Raw genomic sequence first — 18,144 nt, 5'->3', positions numbered from 1 at the left:
AAAAAGTGATTATATTAATCACTTATCTTATTATATTATTAAATAAAAACCATAACACCTTTCCTAGGCATGGCAACTTGGAGGAGTTGGTTTAAGTGATTTTGGCCCCATTCAATGAATAATTGATCCCTCTAGCCAATCGAACCTTTAAAGGGATTGTCTTGCAAATAAAATAGAGTTATTTTATTAATAAAAAGGGCAAATGAAACCCTAATTCGAAATTAGGGTTTGGGCTGAAAATAAAAGGTGTTTGGGAGCTCAATTTGCACATCTATGATTGGAAAATTATTATTTTTGAGAACCATTTGGTATTTGCAAGTCTGCAACGTCTATTGCAGGTGTCTGAACTGAATTTGGAGACAGAAAACTTCAGATTTGGGTGAGAGGACGAAATCCCTCTCATATTTAAGTAACCGATTTTGCCTGGAATGTTCATATTTTGCCAATAAGGGCCAAAAACCAGTATTTGTTAGCAGGTTACAGTCTGATAATCAGATCTGAGCACTTTGGTTGACACTTTCAGCAAGTTATTGTTTATTCATGCCAGCCGTACCTCTCCTAGGTCAGCCGTACCATCCCAATCAGCCTGTGGGATGCAAATAAATTAATAAAGGGAATTTAGCAGCAGCTATTGGTTGGAAAATCATTGTTGGGAGGTTACTAGGGCAGATCAATGATCTTTTATGTGAATTCAAGGCACATTTGAATGATATCAGCAAGTTAGAGGGGAAAATAGGGTCAATTTGGTGATCTCTCCTGGCAAGATTTCAGAATAAGCTTCAAAATTGCCAACCATCCATTCAATTGTTTTTTATAATTATTGTTTAGAAGAATTAAACTCATTGGAGCTGTTGGTGCACTTTGGAAGCTTTTGTAGCAGTATTTTCCTTCAATAAAGTCAATAAAGAAACCCTCCAAGCAAGGCGTTGGACCCCTGGCAGGCCAATTTGGCATGTTAGTGTTGAAATTCAATTATTCTTTGCATTTGTTAATTGCTGTTAGTAAATCAGACTGTCTGAAATTTAGTTTCAGTAGTTGTCATTTGTCATTGCTTGCATTTCTACATTGCATCATACTTTTTATCATCTAAAAACCCCCAAAAATGCATCACACTCAAACTTCCTCAAGAAAACTCCCAGCTTCAATTCGCTGGTCAAAGATTGATTTTGAAACAATACAAATCAGAATTGTGCCATTCCTAGTTGGGATCTTTCAAAGCCAAACCAATAGTTGTTTGCAGACACCATGTTAGAATCCCTTGTGAATTAATCTCGAATCCAAACCAAGTACAAACCGGACCTGAATTTGGGCATGGCAGGGGGTGAACCGCTAACATAGTATTTTGATGTTGGCAAAATTATGGCTCATTTGGAACAGCATGTGTACTAGCACAAAATGTAAGAAGTTTCAAAACTTTGTAGAGAGTTCATAGTATGTCGCACAAACAAGAGTAAGGCTAGGAAAGAAGGGTTAAATATGCCTATCCTTGTGCTTACCAGATCATGGAGATCATCTCTATAGATTTTGTAGGGTTTTAATTATATACAAGTATGGAGACGACTACATGTATGTTGTGGTAGATATATTTGAGGGAGTTTGTATTTTAGTTCCAAGTAAGAAGGCAGCGAAAAGGCACCAAGTAGTTGGATTATTTGAATGTTTAGGTGCACTTGGTTTGTCTCCCTTTGTATTAGGCATAGATCTAAATTTTTGGGCAAGTTTTTTACCGTCTTGTTGTGCAAAATGGATACCAAGCTCAAAAGAAGCACAACCTTACATCCTCAAATAGATGGGAAAAAAATGGTTGTAAATAGAACTTTGTTTCAGCTAATAAGTGACTTTGACATCAAGCATCCAAGGACATGGGATGAATCTTTAGCATACATTCAACATTCATATAGTAAAGCCACTAATAAGTCACTTTTTGAAGTACATTTAGGTTATTTCCCTAGTAACTCACTTGATGTTTGCTTTGAGACAGCAAAGAGAAGGGGAAGAACTAGACATTGTGGTGACAAGAGTAGCAATATGATTGATAGGACTAAACAAATCCATCTCAAAATGTAGATATAATTGGAGAAGTTTAGAGAAAATTATAAGGTTATGATTATCACTGTTAAGAACACATTCAAGGTGGGAGAGAGGTTTTAGCTTTAACAAGCAAAGAGAGTCTCAAACAACAAGTTAGGGCGTGCAAACCTCTAAGAAATGGGTCATTTCTATGTTGAAGCAGGCTTGAGGGAATGCTTTTAGTCTTGAACTAGTTTCTTTCATGGGGATGTACTTCGAAGTCAATTGTGAAAACTTACACCTTTTTGATGGACAATTACTATCCTCTATCAAAGACCTAATCTTGGATAGTCAAGGACAATTGAAGGAGGTTGTGGTATTGTAGAAGACATTCCAAGAGACAAGAAAGTGACCAAAATGGTCTTGGAATATCAATATTAAGTTTAAAACAGGACAAGACTTAATCAAACAACTAGCTATCAAACAGAACATATCATAAAAACGGAGAAGTTTTTTCACTGACAAAATCCTTGATACTATATGGTAACAATTTCACTTTTGTCATGTCAATGTGGTTTCATAGGTGCATGACATTTTTTGTTCATTTTATGGCATTTGTGATTTGTCATGGCAAATTTGCTGTAATGTTCCTGATTTTGAGCCAAGGATATAAGCAAGGTTAATCAAGGGAATAAGATGATAATTAAATATGAAGGGCAAAAAGCTATAGTATCAATACATTCATAATTAATTATTATATCATGAGGCCACTTTAATTGATGACGCTGGGGTGACTTAATTTTACTAGGCGAGTGCATGACTAGGCGAATTAAATATCCATAAGCCTAAGTTCAAAGTTAATGCCAAGTTACTTAGGCAATTTATCCATTTTAAGCCTAAGTTAAATATTAATATGTCTTGGACGGCTTTTTAAAGGAAGACGATTTAATTATTTTATGCCCACATGAAATCATTAACGAAGGCTGAATTATTTAATTGAAGTGGCTCGCACTATGTCAATTAATAAAAAATTAATTTGGGCGTGCTTGAAAAAATAATATCTTTAAAAATGTGCAAGTAGTGGAGGGGAAAAAAGTCGATTTATAAAAGGAAAATAGGGAGCTTTGGGGCATTCATTCGTTCACGATAATTTTTTCATTTTATCGAAGTTTCCTCTCTAATTGAGCGATGAGTTCTGTAGTACAAACCCTAGGACGAGACCCCTAGCGGCTGGATGAATTGGACAAAATCCCAAGTCATCAGTTGATGAATCCATTTCCAGTTGTGGCGAATTTAAGCATTCAAATTGCTGGTTCATATTGTTGTCAGGTTTGGCGTGACTTGTAGGAGACCATTGGCCTACACAAGAAATCGTGATGCCTTATTAATTTTTTTTTTCCATTCAGTAGTGCGATATCAAGGCATAAGTTGTTGTAGGACTTCATTGAGAGCAGCCACGATTCGGTCCAGTGTGGAAGGCTTCAGCAATAACAGACATCTCCAAGGTTCTTCTGGCAGTGTCTCACTTCACAAGGGTCCATTCCCAATATGTGCTGAAAGTATTATTCTAGCTGGGCGAAACATTTATATATTTATTGCTTTAATCAATTCTGCTTGGACTCATGCTAATTGACCTGAAGGCCCTTTGACTTGGGTATGTTGCAAGATATGGGTATGTGTAATGAACCTATTGTCATAGTTTGAAATGTACGTTTTGGTTTCTAAGGGAGTAAATTAATGTTGTGTCAGATTCAGTGATTTGATAACGTATATTACGAGTGTGTAATCTTGATTAGCTTCAGCAAATAAAGAAAATATATGTTACGATCTTCATTATAGATTAGTCAATTTCCTTGTTCACCTGGAGAATATTATCTTTAGTTCTTTCAGTATTTAAGATTATTCATTGCTTGCTCAAGTACCTTCATGATAAAAAATAAACCACAAACAAACATTCCAAACAAACCGTAAACTTCATCTTAATTCAAAGAGGAGACCGCTACATTTGCCCCACAGAAGTAGTGGTTTTGCTTCTTAAACACATAAGGAGCATGTCATCAATTGTAAATATAGAATTATGAGAGAAGGTTTAGAAGTTCAGTTGGTTTTAAGACCAAGAACTAGTTTGATGTAGAGGGGAATGAGTATGACAGCAGGAAGATTATAGCACATTTTTTATTAAGAGCTCCTTGCAACTATATTTTGTCAAGGGAAGGAGAAGAGTTTGATTTATTGCCATTTCAAAGCGATTTCCCCGACATTGAGCTTTCCAAGTTATAAGACTTGCCTTAGTCTTGTTTGTGTTTATGTTTTTTGTCATTTCAGGTTTGTTTCCAACAACTAAATAATACTAATTCCTGTACTTTACACATTCAGTCCTCTGTCAATTTGATGTTGATTGCAGTGGAACATCACATCCTTTTGTAAATTTCTTTTGAGAGTTGAATCTTAGGGAAATTATAAATCAAAAGAGGGCTCAAATCCAATACTTTCCTCCACCAAGGGGGCTTAACAAATTGCTTTAATGTTCTTAACACCAACACAGTTGTAAGTTCAGATGGCTTCACATTTCCTTTGGAAGAGACAATTAGGCTGCCTCCAACAACCTCTTTTTCTAGGTTCTCTGCTTCACTCATTGTGTGGATATCATCATTCGTTGCACTCTTTTGAGTTGTTGCAGCTTTCACATTGGTTGATCTGAAAAATGGGTCAGAAGTTGAGTAAAGTCACATTGGGAGACCATGTCAAAGTAGAACATAGCTCAAAAGGCATAAAACAAGTTTTAGACATTTGAAGTTGGAACTGGGCCAGAGAAGCAGTAGATTCAAGTTTGAGGAAAAAGATGGTTTTGTTAGTGGTGATTTTGTAATCATTTGGTTGGTTTTCTTCAAAAAGCAGTGGAAGTGAATTGAATTCCAAGCGCACAAGTAGACTGAATTTAGGACAGAATTGAGAAAAAGTGCTAGAGAGCTGTTGCAATGATCTTAGTGACTGGACATTGTAGTTTCAGGCTGCTTGTGTGCCCAATAGGCCTAAGATTGTAGTTGTCATTGGATACTGTGGACAAGGGGGTTATTTGCCTACCTTTTGGTGGAGTTTTAGCATGGGAATTGGGTACTCCATGTAAATTTCTAGTTTCTTCAATTGGTCTGTTGTTTGGTCTCGTTTTCTTTTCAAGTACAGTTTTATTTTGCTCCCTAAAAATGTAGTTCATAATTCCTTCACATGTAATCCCAAGGTTGGTGACTATTGTATGGATCATTGGTATGGCATTGTGGGTCAGAAATTTCCTGACTCTGGCTGGTCATAGTCATACTTTTGGTCTTGTTGCTGTTGATATCTTACTTCAGACTGTTTATGTTCCCAATGACAGACTGTGTGTTGGTATGGTTCTTTTTCCTTGCGGAAGTATTTTATCAACATTTAATGGCAGGTCAAATGTTGGGCAGGTTGGGAAATATTTGATCCACATGCATGTTCCATATCAGACTACCCTTGGTAGTCTTGGATAACCTTGATTTCTTGGCCTTTTTGTTCTGGTCTTGATGCTTCAAACTCTTTGCCCATAAAATTATCTTGTGCCTAAACACAAGATAAGTATTGTGAATCTGAAGAAAATTCGTTAGTTTGACAATGACTGATGACTACCTCTTGTATTGGACACAATTAGTTATCTCAATTCTCAACTAACCTACCAAAAATATGATATGGTTGTAAAAAGTGTAAAAGATATAGTTGTTACACATACTCTGTAATCATTATTTATTCCCTTGCTCGAGCCTACAAAAGTAATAAAATACAATAATTCTTAAGTAGGTCAAGCACATAATTAGTAAATGGGCAAAGGGCAACGGTTTCAATCAAGAAAATGCAAGCATGATGCAAACCATGTGAGAAGATGGAGAAGAAGCAAGCAAAGCAAAAAGTTATTGACAAAGGATTTATATAGATGGAGTATTGAGGATCAGATTGGAGACACCAAGAGGTGTAAGAGGAAACACATACACAAATTGATGGTTCTCAGAGGAGTGTAGGCCTAGTTGGAGCTATCCCAAACATTAAATTATTACTTTGTATTGTTTTAGGAAGCGGTCTATCTTAAATTTCAAGATTCCTTTTTCAATCTTATTGTTGAGATCTTTGCATATAGGAGCTAGATCTCAGCAGTTGAGCCTACTTTCTAGATGGCATCAACAACTTATATGGAGATACTTCTGTCTAGTTGCATTAGTAATTATATTGTTTTCAATGCGTTCTTTCTATTCAAGTACATTTTGATTTACCATTCAAATTCCTTTGAGATACTGGGAAGGCTTTCATATGCATGATTTTAACAAAATAACCATCTCTAATGGTTTTAGTATCAAGCATGCTAATTGCTATATCTTTGCTGTCATATGTTTTCAGTTTAGAAATGCTTGTTGGTCCTGATGGTGAGCTCCCTGATAAGTTGCGGAACTTGGAACCACGTCTGATAGAGCATGTCAGCAACGAGATAATGGACCAGGATCCCAATGTTCGGTGGGATGATATTGGTAACTTGCATTTGGCTGGATGTATTGGTGATAATGTTGTTCATTTTTATTTCTATGTACCCATAACTTTAATATTTACTTTTTGAAATATATATTGAAGCTGGGCTAGAGCATGCCAAAAAGTGTGTGACGGAAATGGTCATATGGCCTCTTTTGCGACCTGACATCTTTCAAGGTTGTCGCTCTCCGGGCAAAGGGCTCCTCTTATTTGGCCCCCCTGTAAGTCTGATTTATTTGCTGTCATTTACATATTGGCGATTCATGCTTATTCACAATAAAACAAATTTAATATGCTCTTAGGGTACTGGGAAAACCATGATTGGAAAAGCTATTGCAGGAGAAGCTAAAGCTACTTTCTTTTACATTTCTGCCAGTTCATTGACGAGTAAGTGGGTAAGTTTCTAATAAAATCATGCTTTCAAGTTCTTCTATTGTTTTGATTCTTGAATGCAGAAAGCCTTGTATTTTCCAGGGAAGCACTTCTGTTGAACTGAAGTCTTACATAATCAAGATAACTTCAATAAATTATAACAAATGGTTTTTGTTAGAAAGAATGACACACATAAGGATTCCATGTGCAGATGCATCTCTTCTTTGAAAGAAAAGAAAACGGCATTCTATGTTTTTGATCTGGGCATCAGAAATTAATTTCTCCTTTGCTGCAGGCAAAAGCATTAAGGGAGGATTCCTGTTTTGTAGTACCGTTCTTTAATAATTGCACTTCTTTTACAGTGAAAAATAAAAAAGTTTAAAGTTCGGTTGAATTGGCACAGGTTTTGGTAATTGTGGATTCTGGACATTTTTAGTTAGTGGAGGCTATGAAATTCTATTTTGCCTCTTATTTTGTTTGCAATCTTGAATGCAATTGAAGTTGAACAATTGTCATATCTTATGTAAAAGAATGTCTGAGATATGAAATATATCTGAATAAAGGTAAGATGCTTTTATTGGAAATCTTTATATCAATATCTTAATGAGTTTTTCCAATCATCTTGGTGGTTTTGTTGCCAGAAAAAGTATTTTTTTATTTATAGTTTCAAAAGGGTTAAAAATTAAAATATGCGCTTACATTTGAAAACAAGCAGAAATCCTTGGTTGTTTGACATGTTGCTACTGCTTATACATCAGATCTGTTGATTCTGCACATTGACATTTGTATGCTACCTTTTCCTTTTGTTATACCACAGCTTTCCTTTAAATATTCGTTTTTAAGAGGTATTATTGTAGTGTATCCAAATTATTTGATGATTTATCGGGATTTGATTGTACAATTTTGAGTCAATCTTCATTGACCCATTTTTTATGAGTAGTGGTTCACAAGAACCCATCTCTCTGGATCTTGAATGGTCCACTTAGCACTCATTGCATCTACGTGATGCTCATAGGGGTGAAGCACTGGTGCTTTTGTGAGGTCACGCATCCTTATGCTACTCGCTCAAGCACACTTAACCATGGAGTTTTCCCCACAATCAAGTCACTAAACTTGCTACCCCTGGTAGCATTTACAAAACCTTCAGCAAATGTTGTGCTTACCAAACCATTCAATATAAAACTCCTAAGTTTTTTTTAATTCTTGTTGTTAATGGCCATGGGCATGCAGATAGGTGAAGGTGAGAAACTGGTGAGGGCGTTGTTTGGAGTTGCTAGCTGCCGACAACCTGCAGTAATATTTGTTGATGAAATAGATTCTCTTCTCTCTCAAGTAAATATGTCATATATGAATTGTTTTCCAATTCATATGTTAATCAGTAGAAACACTTAGTAACCATTACATTTTAATCTAAGAGAAATACTCACTTTTGATCCATAATCGTGGGTGACAGCGTAAGTCAGAAGGGGAACATGAGTCTAGCAGAAGACTGAAGACACAGTTCCTTATAGAGATGGAAGGATTTGATAGTGGAAACGAGCAACTTCTACTAATTGGTAATCCTTTTAACCAATTATATATGTTTAAAAAACAATAGTAGGAAATAATTTCATATGCATTTTATTGGTCCAATTGATATATATTTTAATACACTTTGCCAGAGTCTACAATAGCTGAGCAAAAAATGATAGCAAATCAGAGCTTTCTTATTCTTAGTTGTTCCTTTGGTGTTCTTTGCTTTTGAAGTAAAACGATTGTTTATAAATTCTGAATGTTTGCACTTTTATGTACAATGGTTTGGGAGTAAGAATAAAGTTTTTAAATTCTGAATGCTCAAGTTTTGAAGTGCAATTCAGCGAGAACACACTACCCTCTACTATTCTGTTCGCACATCCCAAGTCATACCTATGAAGGATTCAGCTCCACACCGTGCTCAGGTTTGTTTGTAACATACATAAAAAACTCAAGCATATAACAGCTAGTTTATGAACATTAAATAACAAGAAAGCAAGTAACGGCTAGTTTAACCCTTTTTTTTTAAGAAAATAATGAACATGAAAAGCTGATGCCATTATCATATGCATTTTTTTATAATCAAAACAAAAGTACAGTGCAGGAAGAAAAATATTCTTCATTGAACAAAATAAGCATTAGTTCTTTGGAAACATGAACAGAAAATACGTTTGCAACTAATTTCTATATAAAGGAAAAGATGAAGGGTTTAGAATGTACTTTTCATTTATTATCTAGGAAACTTGCTCATCTTTAAATTCTATCTGAATCATGGAGGGGAAAAAGATATCACCAGGGCGTTTATCCACCCATCCTTAGATCGTTTTCGATCCCCCTTGCTCACTTTAAACTGAAGTGGTGTTGTGACCATTTCACACATCGCCCCATCGCAAATGGGGACCCCCTCTTTTCGCTTGTTTTCGTTCGTTTTTGCTTTTGTTTTTAGGATTTTGTTAGTCAGTTAGTTGTCTGGATTCAGGGTCAAGCCTTAGGGTTTTTATTTTTGTCTTTTCAGGCCAAAATCCAGTCGTTTTTGAGGGCTTTTTGAGCTTCCTTTTCTAGGATGCAAATTTTGAATGCAATGAATTCGCCAGAATGGTCTAATTTTCAATTGGAATGTTGATGCAGAGCTTAAATTTGTCTAAGTGTTGAGAGCCAAGTGTGAATTTTTGTCCGATTGAATATTTTGACTAAATTTTGACCTTTTTGATTTTTGATCCTGGGCATTGGAAATGATTTGTTTTTGCCTTGTGAAGTGTTAAAATGTGAAAAATCATGTTATTTTGGCCTGTAGGAGCAAAATCGCTCCTGTCCCTCAGTGAAGGACGGGAGCTCGTTTTCAAATATCTCATTATTCCTGCAGGGTCCAGACAAGTTTCGAGTTGGAAGTGATGGAGAACAACGAGATCTTTCCATTGAATATAAATTGAAGATTTTCATGAGCACAGAAATGCCTCCAAGAGGAAAATCGCTCCTGTCCCTCAGTGAAGGACCGGAGCTACAAATCAAATTTTGCCTTGTCCTTGCGAGATTTCGACGACTCGATGATTTGAAGACGTCCAAAGGGAGATGCTTTACCAAATGAATATAATTTGAGATGCAAAAATGGAGGAGAATGGTCCACAATGCAAAGTTCGCTCCTGTCCCTCTCCCAGGGACCAGAGCGATGTCCTTCATTAGGCAAAATCCAGGCAAAAACCAAGGCAAGTTTACGTTCAAAAGCAAGAGAAAGCATGAGATGAACTCATTGAATACAAATTGAAGATTTTAAAACGTCCACAGGGGTCCCAAAAGGCCTAGTTCGCTCCTGTCCCTCAGGAAGGGACCAGAGCGATTTTTGGTATAAATGATTTTCTGGCTAAGTTACAAGCAATGTTAAGGCATGGACGAATGGAGTGGAGTATGACGAGTCCGTTGAATATAAATTTGGAACCTGACAAAGTGAAATAAGAGCCACAAAAGGAGGATCGCTCCTGTCCCTCAGGAAGGGACCAGGGCGATATAGTGAATATATTGCTTTTCACTCAAGTTTGAAGCCGATCCAAGTCAAGACAAGGTGGCAAAGGACATTTCAAGGCGTCTTCATCAAGCACAGGCACTCGAAGGTCGTTATAATGGAGAGATTTGCACTCTAAGACCTAGATCGCTCCTGTCCCTCAGGAAGGGACCAGGGCGATGTTGGATATATTGGCCACTTCATGCAAGTTTTACGTAAGGACAAGATTTTGCAGGGTCTTAGAAGGTCCATGGTGCCTTTTGAAGATGGTATATAGAGATTTTGAACGTAAAATGATCATCATTTTGAACATGGAGACCATATCGCTCCTGTCCCTCTCCAAGGGACCAGGGCGATTTGCTTTGGACTCTTTATTTTGCTTCAAGTTCAAACTAAGTTAAGACTTCACAAGGTTATACAAGGTCCAAGGCGTTCTTTGAAGATAACATGCAAGTGTTTTGAACGTCCAAACATTGTCAAACATGCTAAAGGACTCACATCGCTCCTGTCCTTTGGACAAGGACCAAGGCGATCTCATCAAAGGCACTCATGTTCCTTCAAAACGAGGCAAGGCGAGGATAAGCAAGGCAAGGGACGGCGTTTGGAAGACATCACAACAAGGATCGAAGTTAGAAGTTGCCAAGGTCAAGGAGAAAACATGGATCGTCCCTCTCCAAGGGACAAGGGCGATGATCCCTTTAAACGTCCAAACACGTCATGAAAACGAATGGAACGAGCGTAGAAGGAACGAGCAAGGATGTTATTCACTCTACAATGAAAGATCAAAGGTCGAAGATGCATAGTGAGCGTGAAAATATGGAGATCGCTCCTGTCCCTCTCCAAGGGACCAGGGCGATAAACATCCAAAAGGCACCCATGAACGCATGCAAGATGATCTAATTCGGAGGACCCATTAAAATGATCGATATTGAACGTGGAGATGAAGGAGTTGAACGTAAAAAATGCAAAAATCACGACCAAATCATGGATCGCTCCTGTCCCTCTCCAAGGGACCAGGGCGATGAGGTACGTCCCTTTCATTTTCATAATTTTGGCGCCAAATAGACAATTCGAATTTCCTTAAATGCTAAAATCGATAAAAAATTGAAAATCCTATTTAATTTGGCATTTAATACGGCGTTGAACATTTATTAATTATTTTGCCTTTATTAGAATCGAAATTTGCAAATTAAAAAACGTAAGGCATTTAACAATTAATTAATTAATTAATAAAAATCGCATGGAGCGCTCATTTAAGGGAGGTCGGCCTTGTTATTTCATTTAAAATCATTAAAAAATTGTTTTATATCCTCAAGTCGGCCTAAGGGATGAATGCAATGCAAGCGCTATATATGGAGGGTGAGAACTATTATTGTCATATCATTATTTTTATCCTTCATGCGAATTAAGGAGAAGCGAAGATAGTGCGAAGTATTTCATGTGTGGTGCGAATTTAATCCAAAGGTGGCGCTAGTCTATCAAAGGGTGGTGCGATATTTTGAAGACTTCATTGGAGCGAATTTGCCAAGGATCGAAGACCACGTCAAAGGGGCGAGACTTGGAAGATTTGTTTGGGCGAACTTGAAGGTCCATTTGAGCGAATTGTCAGAGGTGCAATTGAGGATTGCGTTTAATCCAAGGGTGGCGAAGTGGATTTTCTTGAGGAGATAACATTGAAGACTATTTATACCTCAATTTTGCCTAGGCGATCTTTTCCTTTTTGCATTCTAGAGTTAGCTCTCTATTGAGGTATGGCGATTTGATTTTATTGTTTTATTCATTCATCGTCATATTTTAAGTTTTGGAATTTTGAATTTTTGAATTCCTAAGCTCAATCATTGCTTTTTAGGAAATGATAACTCTAGAGACTTATCATGACGTTTCCTAAAAAAAAAAATTCTCTCTCTAATCAACGTTATTCATTGCAAAATCTAGTCCTTATATTGAAATGTTGTGTAGGTATGGCGACCCCGAAGGCGGGAGCATCCACGAGCCGCTCAGCTCTCATGAAAGAAGATCAGAAGACCGAAGAGGTGGAGACCAAGATCGTGTCGAAGTGGAGCAACATTGGAGATACAAACTTGGGGAACTTTAGCACGAAGAAGTTTCGAGAGGTCCCCTACATTGGCAAGCCATCACCCGTCGCCCGGAGAATAATAGAGAGTGGCATCATTAAGGCGGCCGGTTTTCCTCCAGCTATTCAGTGCCACGAATTGATGATCGAGTGTGCCCGTCACTATAATCCACAGTCCAGGACAATTGTGTCCAATGAGGGAAACACTTTGGCGTACCTTTCAGAGGAAGCTATAAGTGAAGCTTTCCATCTTCCAGAGCACAGGGACATGATATATAAGAGCATTGAAGGAGCCAGATCAGTGTACGATGATGATCCAGATGCTTGCCTAAGCATAATCAACAAGAACTGGCTACTCAAGAGTCGTCCCCGTCTAAGCAAGGTACCGAACACACCGCACCCGATTGATTTCCAGGAGGAGTACAGAGATTTGATTACTATGCTCAACCGAGTTACAGGAGCACCTCATGCCTTCTATCTTGAGAAGTGGATGTTTTACTTCATCCAGGTGATTGTTCAAGGAAAGGGTACGATACATTGGGCTAGGATAATTAGCCATTGCTTAGACGTACAGTTGAGGAGACTCAGGGCTACTAAGTCCTTCCACATGAGTTCATACGTCATCTATGCTTTGATCAGGAGTGTTGAGTACGCAGGACTACCTCACAGAGGAATGATTGGAAGAGGACCCGGCGAGGTCAGAGCTTGTGATTCCTATGCCTACTTGCATCATCCGCCAAGGAAAAACTACAAGTTAGTTAATGATACCTTCACGATGAACATCACAAGGACGTTGCAAGGAGGGATTCACAACAGGTTATCTCAGGATGCCCAGGAATTCATCAAGAGGTACGGTGCTTGGTTCATTCAGTTTCCCAAGTTCACTTACATTAGAGTGCATGGATGTCCTTTACCTCCATACATGTTGCCGAGGTATCCGACAGACAGAATTGTGTTACTTGAGGTAACAAGGCAGTTGGCAGCGTATGTGAAGGCATTCAGACACAGACATCAGAATGGAGTTCAGGTACCTATTATTTTGGGTAATTCAGTTGAGGTATGTCCTAATGTCTTAGCCATGGATGACGCAGAGAAGGAGTTAGCCTTGTATTCTTTTTCATCTTTTGCTTGGAGAAATAGTTTTGATCCACATGGACATTTAGAGGAGACAGTCGGTAGAAGATTTAAACATGAGCACCAAATTGAAGATTTTATGATGAACCTCCTAGATGATCTCGAAGTGAAACGAAAGATACATTCTAGATTGCCTTTGGATTTCATCAGGAAATGCAGGATTTACAGAGTGGCCGACCAAGCTCAGGACAATGGCAGGCACATCCAGTCTTCCTATGATAGGGAAAGCAAAACAATAAGGTTGGATTGGAATGAGCCCGAGGCCGTGGATTTAGATGCTTTGATGGCACCAGTTTTGTCTTGTACTCGCAGATGGGTAGACGTTCAGCATCAGAAGTTGAGAGAACAAGGCATAGCTATGTCTTTTACTTTGGAAGAGAAACTAGCCGAAGGTGGAGCAAGCGTGAGTGAAGGCAATCCTAATCCTAGGAATTCAGGTGAAGGTAACCTTCGATGTGCCAGTGAGGGCAATCTCCATTCGAGAGGTTCGAAGAGAATGGAAAGATCAGAAAAGAAAGAGCCTTCCAAGAAAAAGCAAGGTGCCAACAAAGATCAAACACCAGGTACTTCTTCCATACCAGAGGATAGAACAATTCGAGTGGAAGAGTCCATGGAGTCGATGGTACAGAATGACAGGCAGGAGGAAGGACAGGCACAGCATGTTTCATCAGATGGATCTCTCCAAGACTATGATTTAGAAGAAGATAATGAAATAACATCTCCTCCCAGACAAGAAGAAATAGTACATAAAGAAATTCAAGTTCAAGAGACAAGATCGAATATCCCAGATTGGTTGGAAAGATTGACTAAGGTGATCGTAGTTGAGGACGAGGACAGTGCAATTGATTTAGAGAGCCTTGTTGGACGTTCACATGTGATAACAGAGAAGAAGAAGGCTACAAAGATGTCCAAGATGATTCGAGATGAGACTGGATCTAGGAAATTGCAGGTAGCTACACCAGCAGCAGACAAATATGAGGGTGAGATCCTAGCAGAGGATTATGATATACAGACTTTTGAGTTAGGACCATCCACAGCAGAGCAGACTTTAGATGATGCCACCGACACATTTGAGGCATTGAAGGACAAGCTTAGAGAAGAAGTGGAAAAGAATAGAAAGCTTGAGAGAGAGGTCGGTGCATGGAGGACATATTTCAGTCACATCAACGAGCCTTTGGGACGTCAGGATCCAGTTAGATCACCAGTGCAGGCATTGCCCCTTCAATCGATCAATGAAGCAGAAAGATTCAGGAACCTGGTCCAGCGTACATGTAGTTGGATGGATAGATCTCATACAGTGGCCATAGAGTTTGTTACAAGGATGACGAAGATCATTCATCAGGCTATCAAAGTTCTTGAGATTATCCACAGATTGATGGCAATAGTAGCTGCATTTGCCCATACCAAGGACGTTGTCATCCCTGTCTTGAAAGTGATAAGACATACATCCAGAAGAATTTTAGCGCAGGAGAGGATCTTGGAAGGTGATTCTCACAGTTTGTTCCAGTGGTCAACCTTACTCCATATAAAGAGTGTTCTCTTCGAGGACATCAGTGTTAGATGTGGTCAAGTTGAGGAGGTGATCAATCCAATCCAGGACAGAGTATTTGAGGTACTTCGTACCATTCTTGGCAGAAGGATCGAGGTCGAGACAGATGTGGATATGCAGGAATTTGAGGATAGAATCAAGATCATCTTTTGCAAGGACGCAGATGTTACAGATGAGCAGTATGATCAGATGTATGCCACCATGCTCCTGATTGATAGAACGAAGGAACTTGAATCTACTTGGGACGCAGCTCTTCTAGATGCATTCGATCAGGTCATCCACTTGGAAGAGAGTATCAAGAATCTTCCCGAGATTCCAATCACAGAAATCGAAGGAATCGTGACAAAATTCATTGCATATGCTAAGAAAGAGAATTGGAAAGGGAATAAGATTCTAGATGAAAGGTTGTTACAGATGACATGACACCTTATTTCTCATTGGTTGATACCTCCTAGGTTTTTGTACCGAATTTAATATTTGGCTATGCATTTAATATTGTTCAGTAAAAAGGAGGTCATTTGTAACAAACCCTAATTAGGGTTTAGGTGTCATGATCTTGTCCGTTGATTTACTTTCAATCTGGACCTTTCTTTGTAACTGGGGATGCTATATATACCCCCATTTTTCATTTCATTGAGTAATAGTAATAGTTGATGTAATAGAGAAGAGAGATTAAAGCTAGAAGCAATTTTATTTTGTAGCAAGATTGAGTCTTGAAGAGAGAACTTCAAGCAATTGTTGTACATGATGACTTGGAAATCAATAAAATATTGAAGTTATGGTGTTTTGTTGCAAATTTCTTGAGTTATCTTCATGGTTGTTTGATACACTTGAATCGTGCTCAATCGAGGTAGTTTGTTAATTTGAAAGACTAAGTGTGAGATTTGATATTTGGTAGGATTCGCAATCCAAACCACTAGCTTCTTGCTGATTGTAGGAACGCCTTGCGTGGTCGACTGGAGAACACTTTGAGTCCTTAATCTTCAATTATCATTGTGTCTTGGATATGTACCTTCGTAGTAGTGTCCTTGATCTTTGATGCATTGAACATCATTATATTACCTTAGAAGATCGCACTAATTTCAATTGAGTTGTTATCTTATGGCAAAATTGAAGTTGGTTGAGTCTTGCCAAATCTCGTCCATGCTAAGTCATTCATAGGGTTAGGCTAGATTAGACCTCTTAAACCCTATCCTTTTGCTTTTTTTTTGAAAGTTCCTTTAGTTTAGTAAAATCTTCGAGCTTTAGAATGCGTAAGACCCCTTGGAGGAAACAGCAAATCACATCATACCACTAAAAAAGCTTGTCCACACGTGGAGACCCCACTAAAAGAGCCTTGGAGTCTACCTAACTGATCCTTTACGCGAATCTTCAGCAGTTAGAGACTATTTTCTCAAGAGAGGATAAGATGCCTTTAGGTATTTTATTCTGTGTATGATTGTGTATAAAATACACGTCAACAAGTGGCCCGGCCCTCCGCAAGGGTTAAGGAGAATGGTTACGTCAAGTCATGCTGGAACTGGTGTAAAACTCTATAGTCGTAATCAATTACACCCTATAGCTGCCTGCTAACTGGTATAATTTCCTGACTAGGACTGTATCCGGATTCTTAGAATTGACAAGCACTACATGCAGCTAGTGCAGCTTGGCCAAGGATTTGTCTACATGTTTTTATGAGACTCAGTTCCACCCTATCTGACTTGCACTCTTGATTAATTAGCAAAAATAAGAAAACAGGAAATTCGCCATAATTTTTCTTACGGCACTTGTGAGGTTAATACTTTTATCTCACACTTACAGGTTAATCTTCTTCTGACTGGGTGTAAGCCCTTATTTTAAATTTACCATTCATTAATTATATTCTCATTAATTTCTTGTTGAGGTAGAGGTCCCTACAGAACAGTAAATGAATATATATAAAGAATGCCAATACTTGTATTTACAAAAGACTCCTTTAGGAACAACAACGCAGAAAATAGGAAGGAAAGAACAAATGGAGAAGCTTTTGTTGAGTTACTAAAGAAAATTATCTAGCTAGATTTCTCTGAGGATACAACACTTAAAACTAAAGATGTCTTCGTAGTCTTAAGCTAATGCTTCATTGCAACATTATATATGCTCTCTATTGAAAAAGAAAGATATCAGAGAGTCCACATGCCTGGAATATGAAAAGGATTGAAACAACAAGAGTATTGAACAGCGTGACTAACAGAGAAGTCCTGGCAACTACGGTGGCTGGATGCACTTCCTTCCACTCCATCCCGTTAGTTCTCCCGTCCATCGAAAAATGAAAAGAGTTGCCGAAGAAGAAGAGAATAATGAAAAAGACCAGAATCGTTCCACTCCCTATATGCTCCGCCACCCTAATGTTTTACAGGGAAGTTCACTATGATTTCGCCATCCCCCGTCGTGGCTCTAGGAGGTGGAATAATGTCCAATGAGAAAATTAAATTTCAAAAAGCCTCATAGCACCATATAATAATCTATTCGAAAATATAAATATATCCTGATAAGGAGTAAGAAGATAAAATATTTAATAAAATTGGATTTTAAAAGAACGTAAAAGGGTCCAAGAGAAATTAAAAAGACTAAGTCGTAGAATATATATTTTTTTATAATAACATTAAATTAACTAATAAAGGTATTAAATATTTCTCTTTCTTTTAAAACAATTAAAATTTAATAACAATATACCTTTATTAGATTTATTTTACAATTGATCAAAGTATATATTTTTTAACATAAATATATACGGAGTCAATTTTCTCAAGTCGAAAACATGTCTAATAAAGGTATTAATTAAGACAATATTAGAAGATACAAAATAATGATTTCGCAACGCAAGAACAATGGTTCGACAAACGAGCCAGAGCAAGTCGGAGACACTAATGGACATAATTCCCATGGTCCTAATAGGGAAACTAGGTTGACAAGGTCACACTAGCTGACATTAGGTAGTACATA

The 18,144-nt window shown here is 37.9% G+C and overlaps 1 protein-coding gene across 1 annotated transcript in view; it reads left to right on the top strand.

Moving 5' to 3' along the window:
• LOC131070461 (ATPase family AAA domain-containing protein FIGL1) overlaps positions 1–18,144 on the top strand; it is an 89,330-nt gene that overhangs the window by 39,466 nt on the left and 31,720 nt on the right. Inside the window, exons 5-9 of the mRNA XM_058006023.2 lie at positions 6,418–6,545; positions 6,646–6,764; positions 6,846–6,938; positions 8,146–8,247; positions 8,369–8,471. Coding sequence (XP_057862006.2) covers positions 6,418–6,545; positions 6,646–6,764; positions 6,846–6,938; positions 8,146–8,247; positions 8,369–8,471 — 545 coding nt within the window. The remainder of the gene's footprint in view (positions 1–6,417; positions 6,546–6,645; positions 6,765–6,845; positions 6,939–8,145; positions 8,248–8,368; positions 8,472–18,144) is intronic.

The sequence above is a fragment of the Cryptomeria japonica genome, chromosome 3, assembly GCF_030272615.1.
Source record: "Cryptomeria japonica chromosome 3, Sugi_1.0, whole genome shotgun sequence".
NCBI classification, from domain to species: Eukaryota; Viridiplantae; Streptophyta; class Pinopsida; order Cupressales; family Cupressaceae; genus Cryptomeria; species Cryptomeria japonica.
The sequence above is the reverse complement of the archived record's forward strand: the minus strand, read 5'-3'. Positions and strand labels throughout refer to the sequence as shown.